Source organism: Semicossyphus pulcher, unplaced genomic scaffold, assembly GCF_022749685.1.
Source record: "Semicossyphus pulcher isolate SPU_LCO1_2020_fin unplaced genomic scaffold, fSemPul1.0.p SCAF_24, whole genome shotgun sequence".
Lineage (NCBI taxonomy): Eukaryota > Metazoa > Chordata > Actinopteri > Labriformes > Labridae > Semicossyphus > Semicossyphus pulcher.
In genome coordinates this window covers 8,991,228-9,004,022 of record NW_027211698.1, presented here as the reverse complement: position 1 = coordinate 9,004,022, position 12,795 = coordinate 8,991,228, and the positions used below count along the sequence as shown (strand labels likewise).

General features: G+C 44.2%; 1 protein-coding gene across 3 annotated transcripts in view; it reads left to right on the top strand.

The window, feature by feature from the left end:
- Positions 1 to 12,795, top strand: part of LOC138603393 (sodium-driven chloride bicarbonate exchanger-like) — a 44,806-nt gene that overhangs the window by 29,889 nt on the left and 2,122 nt on the right. For 2 of the 3 annotated variants that reach the window (XM_069675144.1, XM_069675143.1), the window contains exons 11-25: positions 413 to 559; positions 1,087 to 1,187; positions 4,011 to 4,185; positions 4,278 to 4,411; positions 4,575 to 4,820; positions 6,964 to 7,069; positions 7,610 to 7,771; positions 8,870 to 8,983; positions 9,065 to 9,226; positions 9,309 to 9,560; positions 9,655 to 9,723; positions 9,803 to 9,976; positions 10,070 to 10,192; positions 10,295 to 10,359; positions 12,226 to 12,339. In XM_069675144.1, coding sequence (XP_069531245.1) covers positions 413 to 559; positions 1,087 to 1,187; positions 4,011 to 4,185; positions 4,278 to 4,411; positions 4,575 to 4,820; positions 6,964 to 7,069; positions 7,610 to 7,771; positions 8,870 to 8,983; positions 9,065 to 9,226; positions 9,309 to 9,560; positions 9,655 to 9,723; positions 9,803 to 9,976; positions 10,070 to 10,192; positions 10,295 to 10,359; positions 12,226 to 12,339 — 2,144 coding nt within the window. Of the gene's footprint in view, positions 1 to 412; positions 560 to 1,086; positions 1,188 to 4,010; positions 4,186 to 4,277; positions 4,412 to 4,574; positions 4,821 to 6,963; positions 7,070 to 7,609; positions 7,772 to 8,869; positions 8,984 to 9,064; positions 9,227 to 9,308; positions 9,561 to 9,654; positions 9,724 to 9,802; positions 9,977 to 10,069; positions 10,193 to 10,294; positions 10,360 to 12,225; positions 12,340 to 12,620; positions 12,659 to 12,795 lie in introns of all 3 variants that reach the window. The other variant, XM_069675145.1, reaches the window with a different exon arrangement.

Below are 12,795 nucleotides of genomic sequence, written 5' to 3'. Positions count from 1 at the left end.
CACCTACCAGCGCTAGAGTTGCTTTTTAATAACTGAACCCGACATCTGGCCCCAGGAGAAGCCTTTGGGGATCAGCGGGGAATGACGTGAACACACTGACAGGATTTCCCACAGTGCCGCTATGAGCTGATGTCACTGACCGTCATAAGAGCCAGATGTTGCAGGAGCCCTCTGGGACGCATGAAAATAGACGGCAACCTACTTCGTCATACAAGGGAATGAATTGTGCCTATGTGTAGAGTTTGCTTTCCACCCGCTGTTCAATATAAATACACTGTTTGTCTACTCATGAGACTTGTCTTGTGCTGGCTGTAATCCTCTTTCAAGGTGCTGGTTTATTACTCTGCTCTGTAAATCCAATGAAATATAACCGAGCAGACCACTAAACAACATCTTTAATCCTTTTAATTAGATTTTCCACGATGTCGCGTACAAGGCCAAAGACAGGAACGACCTGGTCGCGGGCATCGATGAGTTTCTGGACCAGGTGACGGTGTTACCTCCCGGGGAGTGGGACCCCTCCATCAGAATAGAGCCTCCCAAAAACGTCCCCTCTCAGGTAAACACTGTGCAAAACGTTTGTTTTTATTGTGACATCGGGTATCTTTCATATTGCCGTCTTTGTAAGTCCCCCCTCTGCGTCACGCCGCATTAACATCTGCGCTCTCTTCCAATCTCGTTGCTTTGATGCTGCTCCCGAGGGTTCTGCTCTCAATCCTCTCCAAAAACTTTATTTTCCCTCCTTTAGTTATTTTGGTCGACTTTAAATAGCAAGCAGCCATCTTTAGGAGGGAAATGTTGTTACCTAACAGAAAGCTGCTCCTGATTCTTAAATAAAAGTCCTGTTTTTTCCTCTTCCTCTTTGTCATTAGGCTCCTGTAGTGACTTAATGACACACCACTGTGCAATTAGACTGTTATGCTGATGAACTAAGAAACCGAGAACACAGATCAGTCTCGAGCTTCAAGCTAAGGTTAAAAGTATATCGGAGTAACAGTACTGAAGATTTAACTGCAGCATACGCTTGTTATTGTCCTCCTGATGATGTCCGCTCACAGTTGACTGACAGTGATCTTAACCGCGCAGGAAAAGCGGAAGATTCCCCCCGTTCCCAACGGAGTGACGGATCTCGGAGAGTCGGAGGAGCACGGAGGGCACGGGGGCCCCGAGCTGCAGCGCACAGGGAGGTAAGTGTGAGAGAGGAACAGCATGAATCGCGCCCGAGCAGCCCGGAGCACTCTCAGCTCGTCTTCCCGTCGCCTGTTAGCTGCCCTGCTGTCCCCACGCTGTAAATTTAGCTCTCTTAAGAGGCGGACTACCCTACTGGCCCATTATCATTCCTCACACTTCAACTCCACAAAGAGGCTTTGTTTGAGGTTCATTTCATGATGAGTTTAGGAACATCCCAGCAATCTATCCTGCACATAAAGTCACTTCAACATGGAGACATCGTTACATTATTAACAACCCAAAACCACCAATAAATGGAAGCAGCATCTAAAGTGGCATGAGCAGAGGATTAATGAGACATAATGATGCATACAGAGCACTCCTCAAACAAAAGAAATAGTCCCGTGGTTTGAGTTCTGGCAGGTTTCGTACGTAGAAAAAGTAGTTCCAGCGAGATGCCAGGGTCATGAAACCAAAAAGTCTGACCCTACAAAAACAACACCCAGGCACTGGTGATCCATCTCCATATAAAATCATCGTCCTAGGAATTCATATGCTGCGCCTTTTTTTGGCACTATTTTCTCTTTTCCGTTTCTGCTTGCACAGCTTCTCTCTCTGCCCCATCTGACGAAGGTCAGCATCAGTATATTCAGGTTCACACAGATGTCCTGTGGGATCCGTTGTAAAAGGTAAATCTTGCTCATCACTTTCATTGCCCGACATGTTTACTTCAATGATGGCGCCAATCAGTTCGAATCAACGTGAAACGGCTACGAGGTCGGCTTACCTGAGAAACCAGCCTGCCACAGGCGTAGTGATGATGGATTTGTCAAGAGAGAAAATAATGCCAAAGAACGGCGCAGTAGAAGAAATCCTAGGACGATGATTTGAAAATGGATCAGCATTCCCTGCGTGTTGTTTTAGTAGGGTAAAACTTTTTTTAACCAGAACTACTTTTTCTACTTTTGGAAGCAGCCAGAACTCCTAGCACTGGACTCGTTGAGTAAGCTAATAGCGTTGCATCCATTACATTAGTAGCAAGTATTTCATGCAACTTGGTGTCCAAAATCCAAACTATGACTTTAAGTACAATTATGAGGTCCCAGTATATAATTTCAGTACTTTTTTTTTTCCTGCTCCAATTAATATATATATATATTATATATATTAATATATCTGACAGCTAAAGTATATTATTATTATATAAGCATATTTTTAAGATAAAGATTTAAGATACTCAAGACAATCATATTTAATACATGTCATTGTTAAACAAAGTGCAGATCAATGTCTGTATAAATATGGACGACGCGTCTCCATCTGCTCTCATTGTATGAAATTGAAGCCAAAATATCTCCCGTGACGGGCGCTGCCATTTTGCTCTGGTGACATCATTTTGAGCCAAAGTTGAGATAGGCAGGTGGAGCCGCCGTCGCCTCTTCCGCTAACCAATACACACACTTAACTTACTTTGATTGTTTTAGTTACGTCTCCTCTCGGAACAGATCGGCTGCAGGAGCCGTATTTGTAAACAGAGCTGTCAATCATCCTTTTTACAGCATCAAATAACTAATTAAACAAAACAAAACATTTGTTTTTTTGAAAAATTAACGCTTGGATGTAAATCAGCATTATACGAACTAACTATAATGACAGAAAAATGTATTTGTCGTGTATTTTGATTTTATAGTTTGACTTGTGTTGCATCTGTTAACATGGAGGAGGCGGGCTTTATGAGCTATACTGCAGCCAGTCAGCAGGGGGCGATAGAGAGGGTTTGGCTTCACTTTTAGGGAGCTGTCATGTCGTCCATCTTTTTATACAGTCTATGGTGCAGATCAAACTTTCCGTTTTGATCGCAATTTTCAAATAACATTGAGTGAATTTAAAAAAAAGGTACAATATAACAAACTTTATTTACTCCCCACAAGTGCAAAAAAACACTTTTTACAGCAGCTCAAGAGTTGAAGAAGAGGAAAAAGATCAATCAACTATTAGATAAAACTACAAATAACAATAATTAAGTATGAAATATATTTTATGTATTAAAGTTATTATTTAAAAAACTCTTAAAGCTTGGCTGTGGTGGAAAAGTTAACCTTTACAGGCATTGTCATTTATGTTCGTGGCTTCATCTTTCTCTGAACAACAGGTGTGATGTTTGAGAGAACACCCAGGCATGAAAGGATTATGATCCTTCCTGGCTGTTCATTACTCCTGTATAAAGGCACACGTAAAAAAGAAAGTCTTGACCTCCAGAATTTCATTTTGGTATAATTCCATGGCGCTAACAGACAGCGGGATTTCACGTGTCTTCATAATGAGATTTACAGAAAGGATTAAAGAGATGACGAGCTGGGGGATTCTTGAAGCCCAGCTTGAAACAACGAGGTGATAGCGCCGTGTGCAGGAGCGCTCAGTGAACAGTGCGTCTCTGTGTTTTAACGGCGGAGCGAGCGGTGAGTGATGCGCTGCTGCGGCTCTTATCCCAGCTAGGATTGGCACCGAGCCCGGTCTCCGCTATCAAACTCCCTCCCTCCCTCCCTCCCTCCTCCTCCTGGGACATGGCATCGCTGCCTACTGCCTCAGCCTGAAATAAGCATTTTGCCCCGCCCACTGTTGCCATAGCAACCCCCCTCCAGCTAGTTCGCCACGCTCCCCGGCTTGCTGCAGGATGAGGGCCTGCTCGCTGAGGCCGAGAGGTGTTAAAAAATAGATGCATGAGTCGGCAAATCTTCTGAATATAAACACATGCACGCAGACGAAGGCTAAGAAAGTATTTTTGTCTCACATGAGTAACAATGTTATCAAACTATATCTATGTCCCCGCTTCCCTGCAGGATATTTGGCGGGTTACTCTTGGACATCAAGCGGAAGGCTCCTCACTACCTTTCCGACTTCACAGACGCCCTCAGTCTGCAGTGTCTGGCCTCCTTCCTCTTCCTCTACTGCGCCTGCATGTCACCTGTCATCACCTTCGGGGGACTCCTGGGCGAGGCCACAGAGGGACGCGTGGTAAGAAGCGACATCTTAATTGCTCCAATTAGAATGAAATTATAACACGACTCGAACGCTATGAATCAGACGATTGTTTTCTCTTCTTCCAGAGTGCGATCGAGTCCCTGTTTGGGGCCTCCATGACTGGAATAGCCTACTCTGTGTTCGCCGGTCAGCCCCTCACCATCCTGGGCAGCACGGGGCCTGTCCTCGTCTTTGAGAAAATCCTCTTCAAGTTCTGCAAGTAGGTTCTTTTTCTTATTTCATTTACAGTACAAATTGTGTCATAAATACTTCAGTGTTGAGCGTGGATGTGTGTGCTTTCCGCTAGACTGCGAATGCCATATCTAATTGCTCATCCTTTCACTCATGTGTGTGTGTGTGTGTGTGTGACCCGTCTCTCTCAGGGAATATGGCCTGTCCTACCTCTCCCTGAGGGCCTGCATTGGCCTGTGGACAGCCTTCTTCTGTCTGCTGCTGGTGGCCACCGATGCCAGCTCGCTCGTTTGTTACATCACACGCTTCACCGAGGAAGCTTTCGCCGCGCTTATCTGCATCATCTTCATTTACGAGGCTCTGGAGAAGCTGCTCCACCTGGGGGTGCACTACCCCATCAATAAAAACAACAACCTGCAGAAACTCACGATGTACTCGTAAGTGCTCTTTTAATATCCCACGTTAATTATGTTTAATTATAACCTTGGTTTCAACTGTTGGATGAAAATGAGCAATTTGAAGATGGAGTCTGGCTTGGGAGGGATAAAAGGAGGGAGAAGCGGAAATTTGAAGCATAACTCAGATGACATGACACATATATTTTTAGACTCAGTGTGACAGTGTGAGTCAGAGGCAAGGGTAATGCATTATAAGAACTGACGTAACTGTAATTGAGTATCTTTCAAAGTCATTTTACTTTTGCTTAAGAATGTTTTAAATGAAGTAAAGTAATTCCCTACATTTGCACATCCATTTTGTTACTACATATTTATCTACAGATATCACAAACTAGAAAGAACTGACTTACCAATCAAATGCATTGCATCAAAAACAAGCCAATCAGATCGAAGTGTCATGCATCGCGACAAAACAGCCGTTAGATCGCTCTCTTCAAACCCACCAGACTCCATTTAGAAAAACAGGCATTTTACCTTGCAGAACACGGGACCTGCTGCTCTACCGCTGCCTCGTTACGCATCAAAACGCACATTAGTTTGGAACAGAACTAACCCTTTAAAAACACCACACAATAAGACAAACAAACTTACCCAATCAGGGCAGAGGTAGACCGTCAGCAACTCCCGTGTTCTGTGTGGTAAAATTGCTGTTTTTGTCAATGGAGTCTGGTGGGTTTGAAGAGAGCTGCTGTTTCTGGTTAAACATAGGATCTTACTTATAGAACATGTAAACATAGGGCTCAGGTTTGAAAATAACAAAGTTTCATTTTATTTCATTTGCATAGGATGCGTGTGTAAGGTAACCATGGCAACATGTGTTTATTATAAAAATCAGCGAGGTGGGAAAGTAACTTTAACTTTGAGTTCTTTTTAAGTGAGCTACTTTTTACTTTAACAAGAGTACAATTTCAGTAAAGGAACTTCTACTTGAGGAGAATATCTTTGTACTCTTTACCCCTCTGCTTGCAGTTCCGGAGGATGTCATTATCTCCAATCTGTCCATCTTAAATAAACACCAGGAGATCTGCACCATGTCATACCAGACCTTGCCTGAAAATCATCTTAATTTAAGTTTTCTTTGTATAAAAGCAACCCAATGATAGTTGTCTTGTTTATCTTTAAGTACACTGCAAACAGGAATAGCTTCTAGCTAATTCGGCATTATTTTAATGATTCCACTGCTTAAAGTGTACATATACTGGCTTAAATAAGTAAGTAGTAGCACAAATAGGAAGCCTTTTGGTTGCCAAATACTGTCAAAATAAATATTTTCCCTTTTATAATCATTATTTGTCATGATGATAGTAAATAAAAAAATCTCCTGGCTCCCCTTCAAACTCTCTCTAAGCACTCTTCCTGATGTTGTCACTGTTGCTTCATCCCCTGTTGCATCCACAGCCCTCACAACGTAGCACATTTGCCCACACGTGCTCGAGGGGTTTTGCTGCATCACCAAACGACAGATGGTGCAGCGGTACAGTAGACACACTGTCCAGTTTTTTTTTTGTTGTTGTCAGTAATGGGTTTTGCTTTATGGTGAATAATCCCATGTTGAGTGTGTGTAAGGAGCGCGAAGCTTTATCCCGCTACATGAGCTAGCTCGTGTCTGTGTCCTGGCCAAGAGCTCCTTCTGTGGGCTTTTATTCTGGCGGAGTGGACAGCAGGGGGATGCTGACATTTACTTTAGTAAAATGCCAGTGGAATCATTTCATGTAGAAGAGAGGAACTAGTTTAATATCCGAGTACTCGACGGCTGCATGTCAGTGTTTAGCATGTGCTGTAATTGCATCTAAAAATAGGCAGCTCATTATGCTTTATGGAGATTTGATTACAAACCGTGATCCTGTAGTTAATGGCTATTAACCCTCTTAGGGACACGAGGCCCATCAAGGAGTGAGTGTTGTGTGGGAACTTTTATACCTGCGCTTTGTCTCACAGGCGCCCTACCTCATTCCTGAAGGTTGTTGGGTTTTCTGCAATGTTACGTCGTCTCTGCCTGTGTCATATTAGCATATGCTTCCATCTGTTGGTTGTTTTATGACATAGCAGAACTCAGGAGTCAGAAAAAGGTTGTTGGTATTTTTTGTCCTGAACCTGAATTTCTCTGCTTTATCCTCCGCAGGTGTGCGTGTGTGGAGCCAAGGAACCCCAGCAATGAGACTCTGCGCGACTGGGAGGAGAGGAACATCACGGCCTCCCAGGTCAACTGGACCATGCTTGAGGTCAAGGTAAGGATCCATTGATATTTGGAGTAAGCATAATACATGCACATAAGCTAAATAGAAACAAGGGAGCTTCTTAGATGATACAGACCATTTGGGATCAAGTAGACCTTAACTAAAAGAAGATCTGGATTTTCAAGCTGATAAGCGATATTTATTCCAGCCTCTGGCACCGTGTTGTGTCTCACTTAGCTCATTTTGCCTCATCAAGAGGCGTCATAAGTCTAGGCGGGGATTAGGAACATGTGGGCTGGATTTCACAGGATTAAGTCGTGCAGAACGAGCGTGGAGATGCAGCGAGGAGAGTCTCGCCGTCAGACAGGAATAAGTCCTGCCTGTGGTGGCACGCTGCGTCCCTCCTACTCAGCGTTTAGTTCCAAAGCACGAGAGGCCATTAGGATTGTATGCAAATGGATGAATCATGTTCTTCATACATATTTTAAAGCGTAGAGATCAGTTTTCACTAATTCACCGCCGACATCCATCATCGCCTGTTATCCTCATCCTCATCCTCATCATCACCACCGTGTCCTCTGGTGCCAGTAGGAGTGCGAGATGTTGCACGGGGAGTTCGAAGGCAGCGCCTGCGGCCCCCACGGCCCCTACATCCCCGACGTCCTCTTCTGGTGCGTGGTCCTCTTCTTCTCCACCGTCTTCATGTCCGCCTTCCTGAAGGAGTTCAAGACGAGCCGCTACTTCCCCACAAAAGTACGTATCACGCAAATAAGGCACACACGCGCTCTTATTTTGAAATCTTCCTTTTGAAGTAGACGCTCTTCTCAAGGTCCTGTCCTCGAGTGTATGTAGCTGCAAAATTAAATCTGCTTCATTAATTTTTCAGACCTCCACTTACTTCTCATTTTGCCATGGGACTGAAATTACACTGAAATTAGTTTCCATGTCATTGCCTCTGTCTGGCTCGTTTTGGAGTATGCCGCCATCTACTGGCGCTTCCACCAAACAGCAAAAACACTGCAGTCTCCTGTCAGCCGTTCTATGCCTGCAATTTCTATGATTTATCATTGAGATGACACTCATGAGCGTAATGTGTGGCGTGATGCTGACACACTCATCTACAGTGTACCGGCGCCACCTTGTGGCGATGGATGCTGCACTGTAGTCCTGATGTGGTTCTACTTTAAGATGTCAAAAAAGTTGCACATTTTAGCAAAATCCTCTTGTTTATTTGATTGAACAGAACATTTCAAACCATTCAAACATATATCTTCTCTCTCAACCAATCAGAGCAGAGCTGGCTAACACTGGAGGGGGCAAAACATGCATCTATGGAAAGGGCAGGATTTAGTTTTTACTAACGCACGAGGGACGTTATTAATGATGTAGCGTTTCAGAGCGATTGATCGTGACCAAATGACATCAGCACCTTTTACAAGCCTTAAAACAGCGACAGACTGAGGTTTAATTTAAAAGGAAAAGGCCGCTGCTCCATCAGTGAGTTTACAGCAGGGACGTAGCAGTCTGTCTGTGTGTGTGTCTGTGTGTGTTTCTCTGCAGAGCGTGTGTGTGCGTGTGCTCGCGACAGGTCAGCTATGGGAGGGGGAGAGAGTGAGGGCAGATTATCCTCTTATTGATCGATCTCAGATGGATGGAGTGCGATTAATCTGTGTTCATGTTTTCGATTTTTTCTGCAATTAACTAATCATAATTAACACCTTATTTTAAAGCCTGGATTAAAATCCATAGAATAAAATGTAGTGTTCAAACCTTTTCAAGACTGTTGCTTTAGTTTGTTTTTGATGCAGCTTCTGCAGACATGATCTGAATGCGTCTCACTGCTCCCTCCAGGTGCGGGCCATCATCAGCGACTTTGCCGTCTTCATCACCATCCTCACGATGGTCTTTGTGGATTACGCCTTGGGGATCCCTTCTCCTAAACTACAGGTCCCCAGCAAGTTCAAAGTAAGTCCACATGAAGCCCTCCCTTTAAAAATCTTTTACTTTTGCATTTCCACGTTCCAACTGTCTTTTTGCTCGCCGCAGCCAACCAGGGACGATCGCGGCTGGCTCATAAACCCTGTCGGTCCTAACCCCTGGTGGACCACCATCATCACCTGCATCCCGGCTCTGCTCTGCACCATTCTCATCTTCATGGACCAGCAGATCACGGCCGTCATCATCAACAGGAAGGAGCACAAACTGAAGGTAATTACGCCGTCAGAGTCGCGCTGTTCTGTTGGCGATTAAAGACATCATTTATTAATGCGCGTCGTCTTCCACTCTGCAGAAAGGCTGCGGCTACCACCTGGACCTGTTTGTGGTGGGGGTGATGCTGGGCGTGTGCTCGGTGATGGGCCTGCCGTGGTTCGTGGCGGCCACCGTGCTCTCCATCTCCCACGTCAACAGCCTGAAGCTGGAGTCGGAGTGCTCGGCCCCCGGAGAGCAGCCGAAGTTCCTCGGCATCCGAGAGCAGCGCTTCACCGGCCTCATGATCTTCACTCTGATGGGCTGCTCTGTGTTTATGACCTCTATGCTAAAGGTCAGGAGCTAATCGGCGAAATATACACCTACATTTGATGAAAACCATTCATAATGTCGTCATAATTTCTGATTCTCGACCTCTCTGTCTCCAGTTCATCCCCATGCCTGTGCTGTACGGAGTCTTTCTGTACATGGGCGCCTCTTCTCTCAGAGGCATCCAGGTGAGCTCGGACTCTGCTTGTATTTGCGAACTAATGCAGAAAAGGTGCAGCATTAATCTTTATATATGTTTGTTTGCAGTTCTTTGATCGCCTAAGGCTCTTCTGCATGCCCGCCAAACATCAGCCAGACTTCATCTACCTTCGCCACGTCCCGCTGAGGAAGGTGCACCTCTTCACCATCGTCCAGCTCAGCTGCTTGATCCTCCTCTGGGTCATCAAGACCTCCAAGGCTGCTATTGTTTTCCCCATGATGGTAAACTGATTCTATTAGTGAACGCGTGTGTGTATTCTTGCGTGTGTAACGCGCATGATGGTTGATTTGTGTGTGTGTTTTTTGCCGCGTCAGGTCTTGGCCCTGGTGTTCATTCGTAAGCTGCTTGACTTCATCTTCACCAAGAGAGAGCTGAGCTGGCTGGACGACCTGATGCCGGAGTGGAAGAAGAAGAAACTGGAGGATGCTGCACAAGAGGTGCGTTAACAGATGATTAACTGGTGCACTTTCTGGCAACTTTGAATTTGCACTGCTGCGCCTGCAAAGCTTGTATCCATACTGTTTTGTCTCTTTCTTTAGGAGGAGCACAGTATTATTGCAGAGGAAGAAGGCATTGTACAAGTGCCATTAGAGGGAAACTTAAAGTAAGTCGGACATGTTGTTTTCACAGTGTAAGATAATGTGTTTGTTCTGTGACCTTTGAGCGGAGAAAGGCCCCCTGCATTCAGTCTTTATGCTAAGCTAAACTAATCTTCTTCAGGCTGCAGCTCATAGAAAAGTGGACGCAGCAACCGTGACTTCTTTTTGAACCCCGCTTTTTGTTCAGAATTTTTGCCGTCACCCTCTCGGTTTTTAGGAACCAGGAAAGACCATTTTAAGAAGACAGGGTTGATATTGTAACGTCTGCATCCGAGTTGACAGGGCCACCATGGTAGCGACCTGTCAATCACAGGTAGCCACACCCCCAGGGTTGCGAGGGTTACTTTAAAAATGTATTCCGATACAGTTACTAATTACCTGTTAAAAAATGTAATCAGTAACCTAATCATAAAGTGTCCCAATTTAAAGCTACTTTTGTAATGCGTGAATGACTGTTTAAATTAATAGCGGTAATTATGCGCATTTCAATGTACTTTGTTAAGTTGCTATTCACACTACTTCACACATAAACTTCAAGTTGTAAAGGTCTGCAAGGACAAAGGTGAACCCAAAAGCACGACAACAGACTAGGAATCAAAGTAAATAACAAATATTTATTTATCATAAATTCAAAGATCAAAACACAAGAAATAACAGGAAAGCCTGAACTCACCCTGATATCAAAACCTGACTTCTGATAACCAAAAATCTCATAGAAAGAGAAAACAGTCATTAAATAGAGGAAAACTCTAACCTAGAAAAGAAATACCTAATCTAATGAAGAAATGAAAATCACTCAAAAGAGGAAATCTAGACTAAATAAATAAACAAGGAAATTCTCAAAACTGGTAAAAACGCAGAAACAAAAATAGTCTATCTAAACTAGAACTCTCGGCGATCGGACTTGGAACATGAACAGGAACATGGAACATGGATTAAGGGAATTGCTGGTACGAACTGGCACAGGACAAAGGGAGACGCCACGATTTTAACGTGAGGAAGGAAGAATGACAGGTGAAACCGAGGGGCTAGACAATCACCAGACGCGGGAAACACAGGGGCAGGAAGTAAAGTGATCTGAAACAAGAGGGAACAGGTTACTTTCAAAATAAAACAGGAAATGACAAAACATGAAAGAACGAGACAAAAATGGTAGCTTAACTAAAGGAAAAAGACGAGACATGACACAAGTAAACTGCCATCAACTTGTTCCAGTCTGGGGCTTGTGTTGTTACCCTCACCATCCCGGTCGTGGACATCACCAGAGTCACAAACTTTTTTTCAGTAGTAGAAGAAGACGACAGGTTAGCTAACGCTTTAAACTGGAATTCTGTGCAGCTAACGTTAGCGGTTGGTCTTATATCGGTCTTATTACCTGTAAATGTGTCTTTAAATTAGATGTCCAGTCCTTGGATAATGACAGCCGGAAGGCAGAGCTTGCACTGTACTGCGATGTTGCTCCCATTTACGCCCATTGAAAGCATTTGTTTCACCGCAGTCCGTGGCAACTTTGAGGAGCGGTGTTGTGAGAGTTGTGTGTCATAACGTGTGTGCATGCACAGGGTATTTTCAGAGGCGGTCATAGAGCATCTTTGGTATTATATTGTCTTAATTTTAAAATGTATTTTAAAGTTGTAATCCTGCTAGTAATTCCCATTTTTAATAAATGTGCCTATAATCTAATTAGCTCTTTTTTTCTGTACCTGTAACATAATACAGATGACTTTTTTTGTACCCTAATTACGTCACGCCGTTACTCATGTTTCGCCTGCACACCCCGAAGTACACCTTCCTTTTTTGCATGTTTCTTTCACTTTCCAGAACATCTCATGAAAAGTGAATTGTTCCTTTTTGTGTGTGTGTGTTCTAAGGGGTGACCCAGCCACAGTGAACATCACCGACGAGATGTCCAAAGGATCCTTCGGGAGTGTGTGGAAGAGTGTCAACCCTACTGAGACCGCCAAGAAGGAACCAAGCGCTAAAAGGTCAGCCTCCTTATTCACATCGCTCTCATATATCCACATTTCTAATGAATCAATGTGAAGGGGAAAATTGTGTCTTTGGGTGTTAAAGCGAGCAGTGGCAGGTGTTTATTATTAAGAAGTTATGGAACATTTCCTTCATGTTTTCCCAGGAATGTGAGCAGCTAGTATGTTTGGATAAAAGGGGGGTTTATCTAAGATCAGCCCTGGCCTCGCAGAGCTCCCACAGAGTAGACTAACATAGTGTCTCCTGCCTGCCTCTCTCATTCCATCCCACCCTTAAGCTCCCCTTCCTAACCTCTCAGAAGCCGAAATCCCAAAGGTGAGTTATTCCCAGTCCCTGTAAGCATGAAGAGTAACGTCCTGCATGATGACGATGGTGTTGGTCTGTGCTGCAAGTTGTGATTTGGTGATGGATAAATCAGTGAAAAATGGATGCTGGTGGATTGATGAAAACAG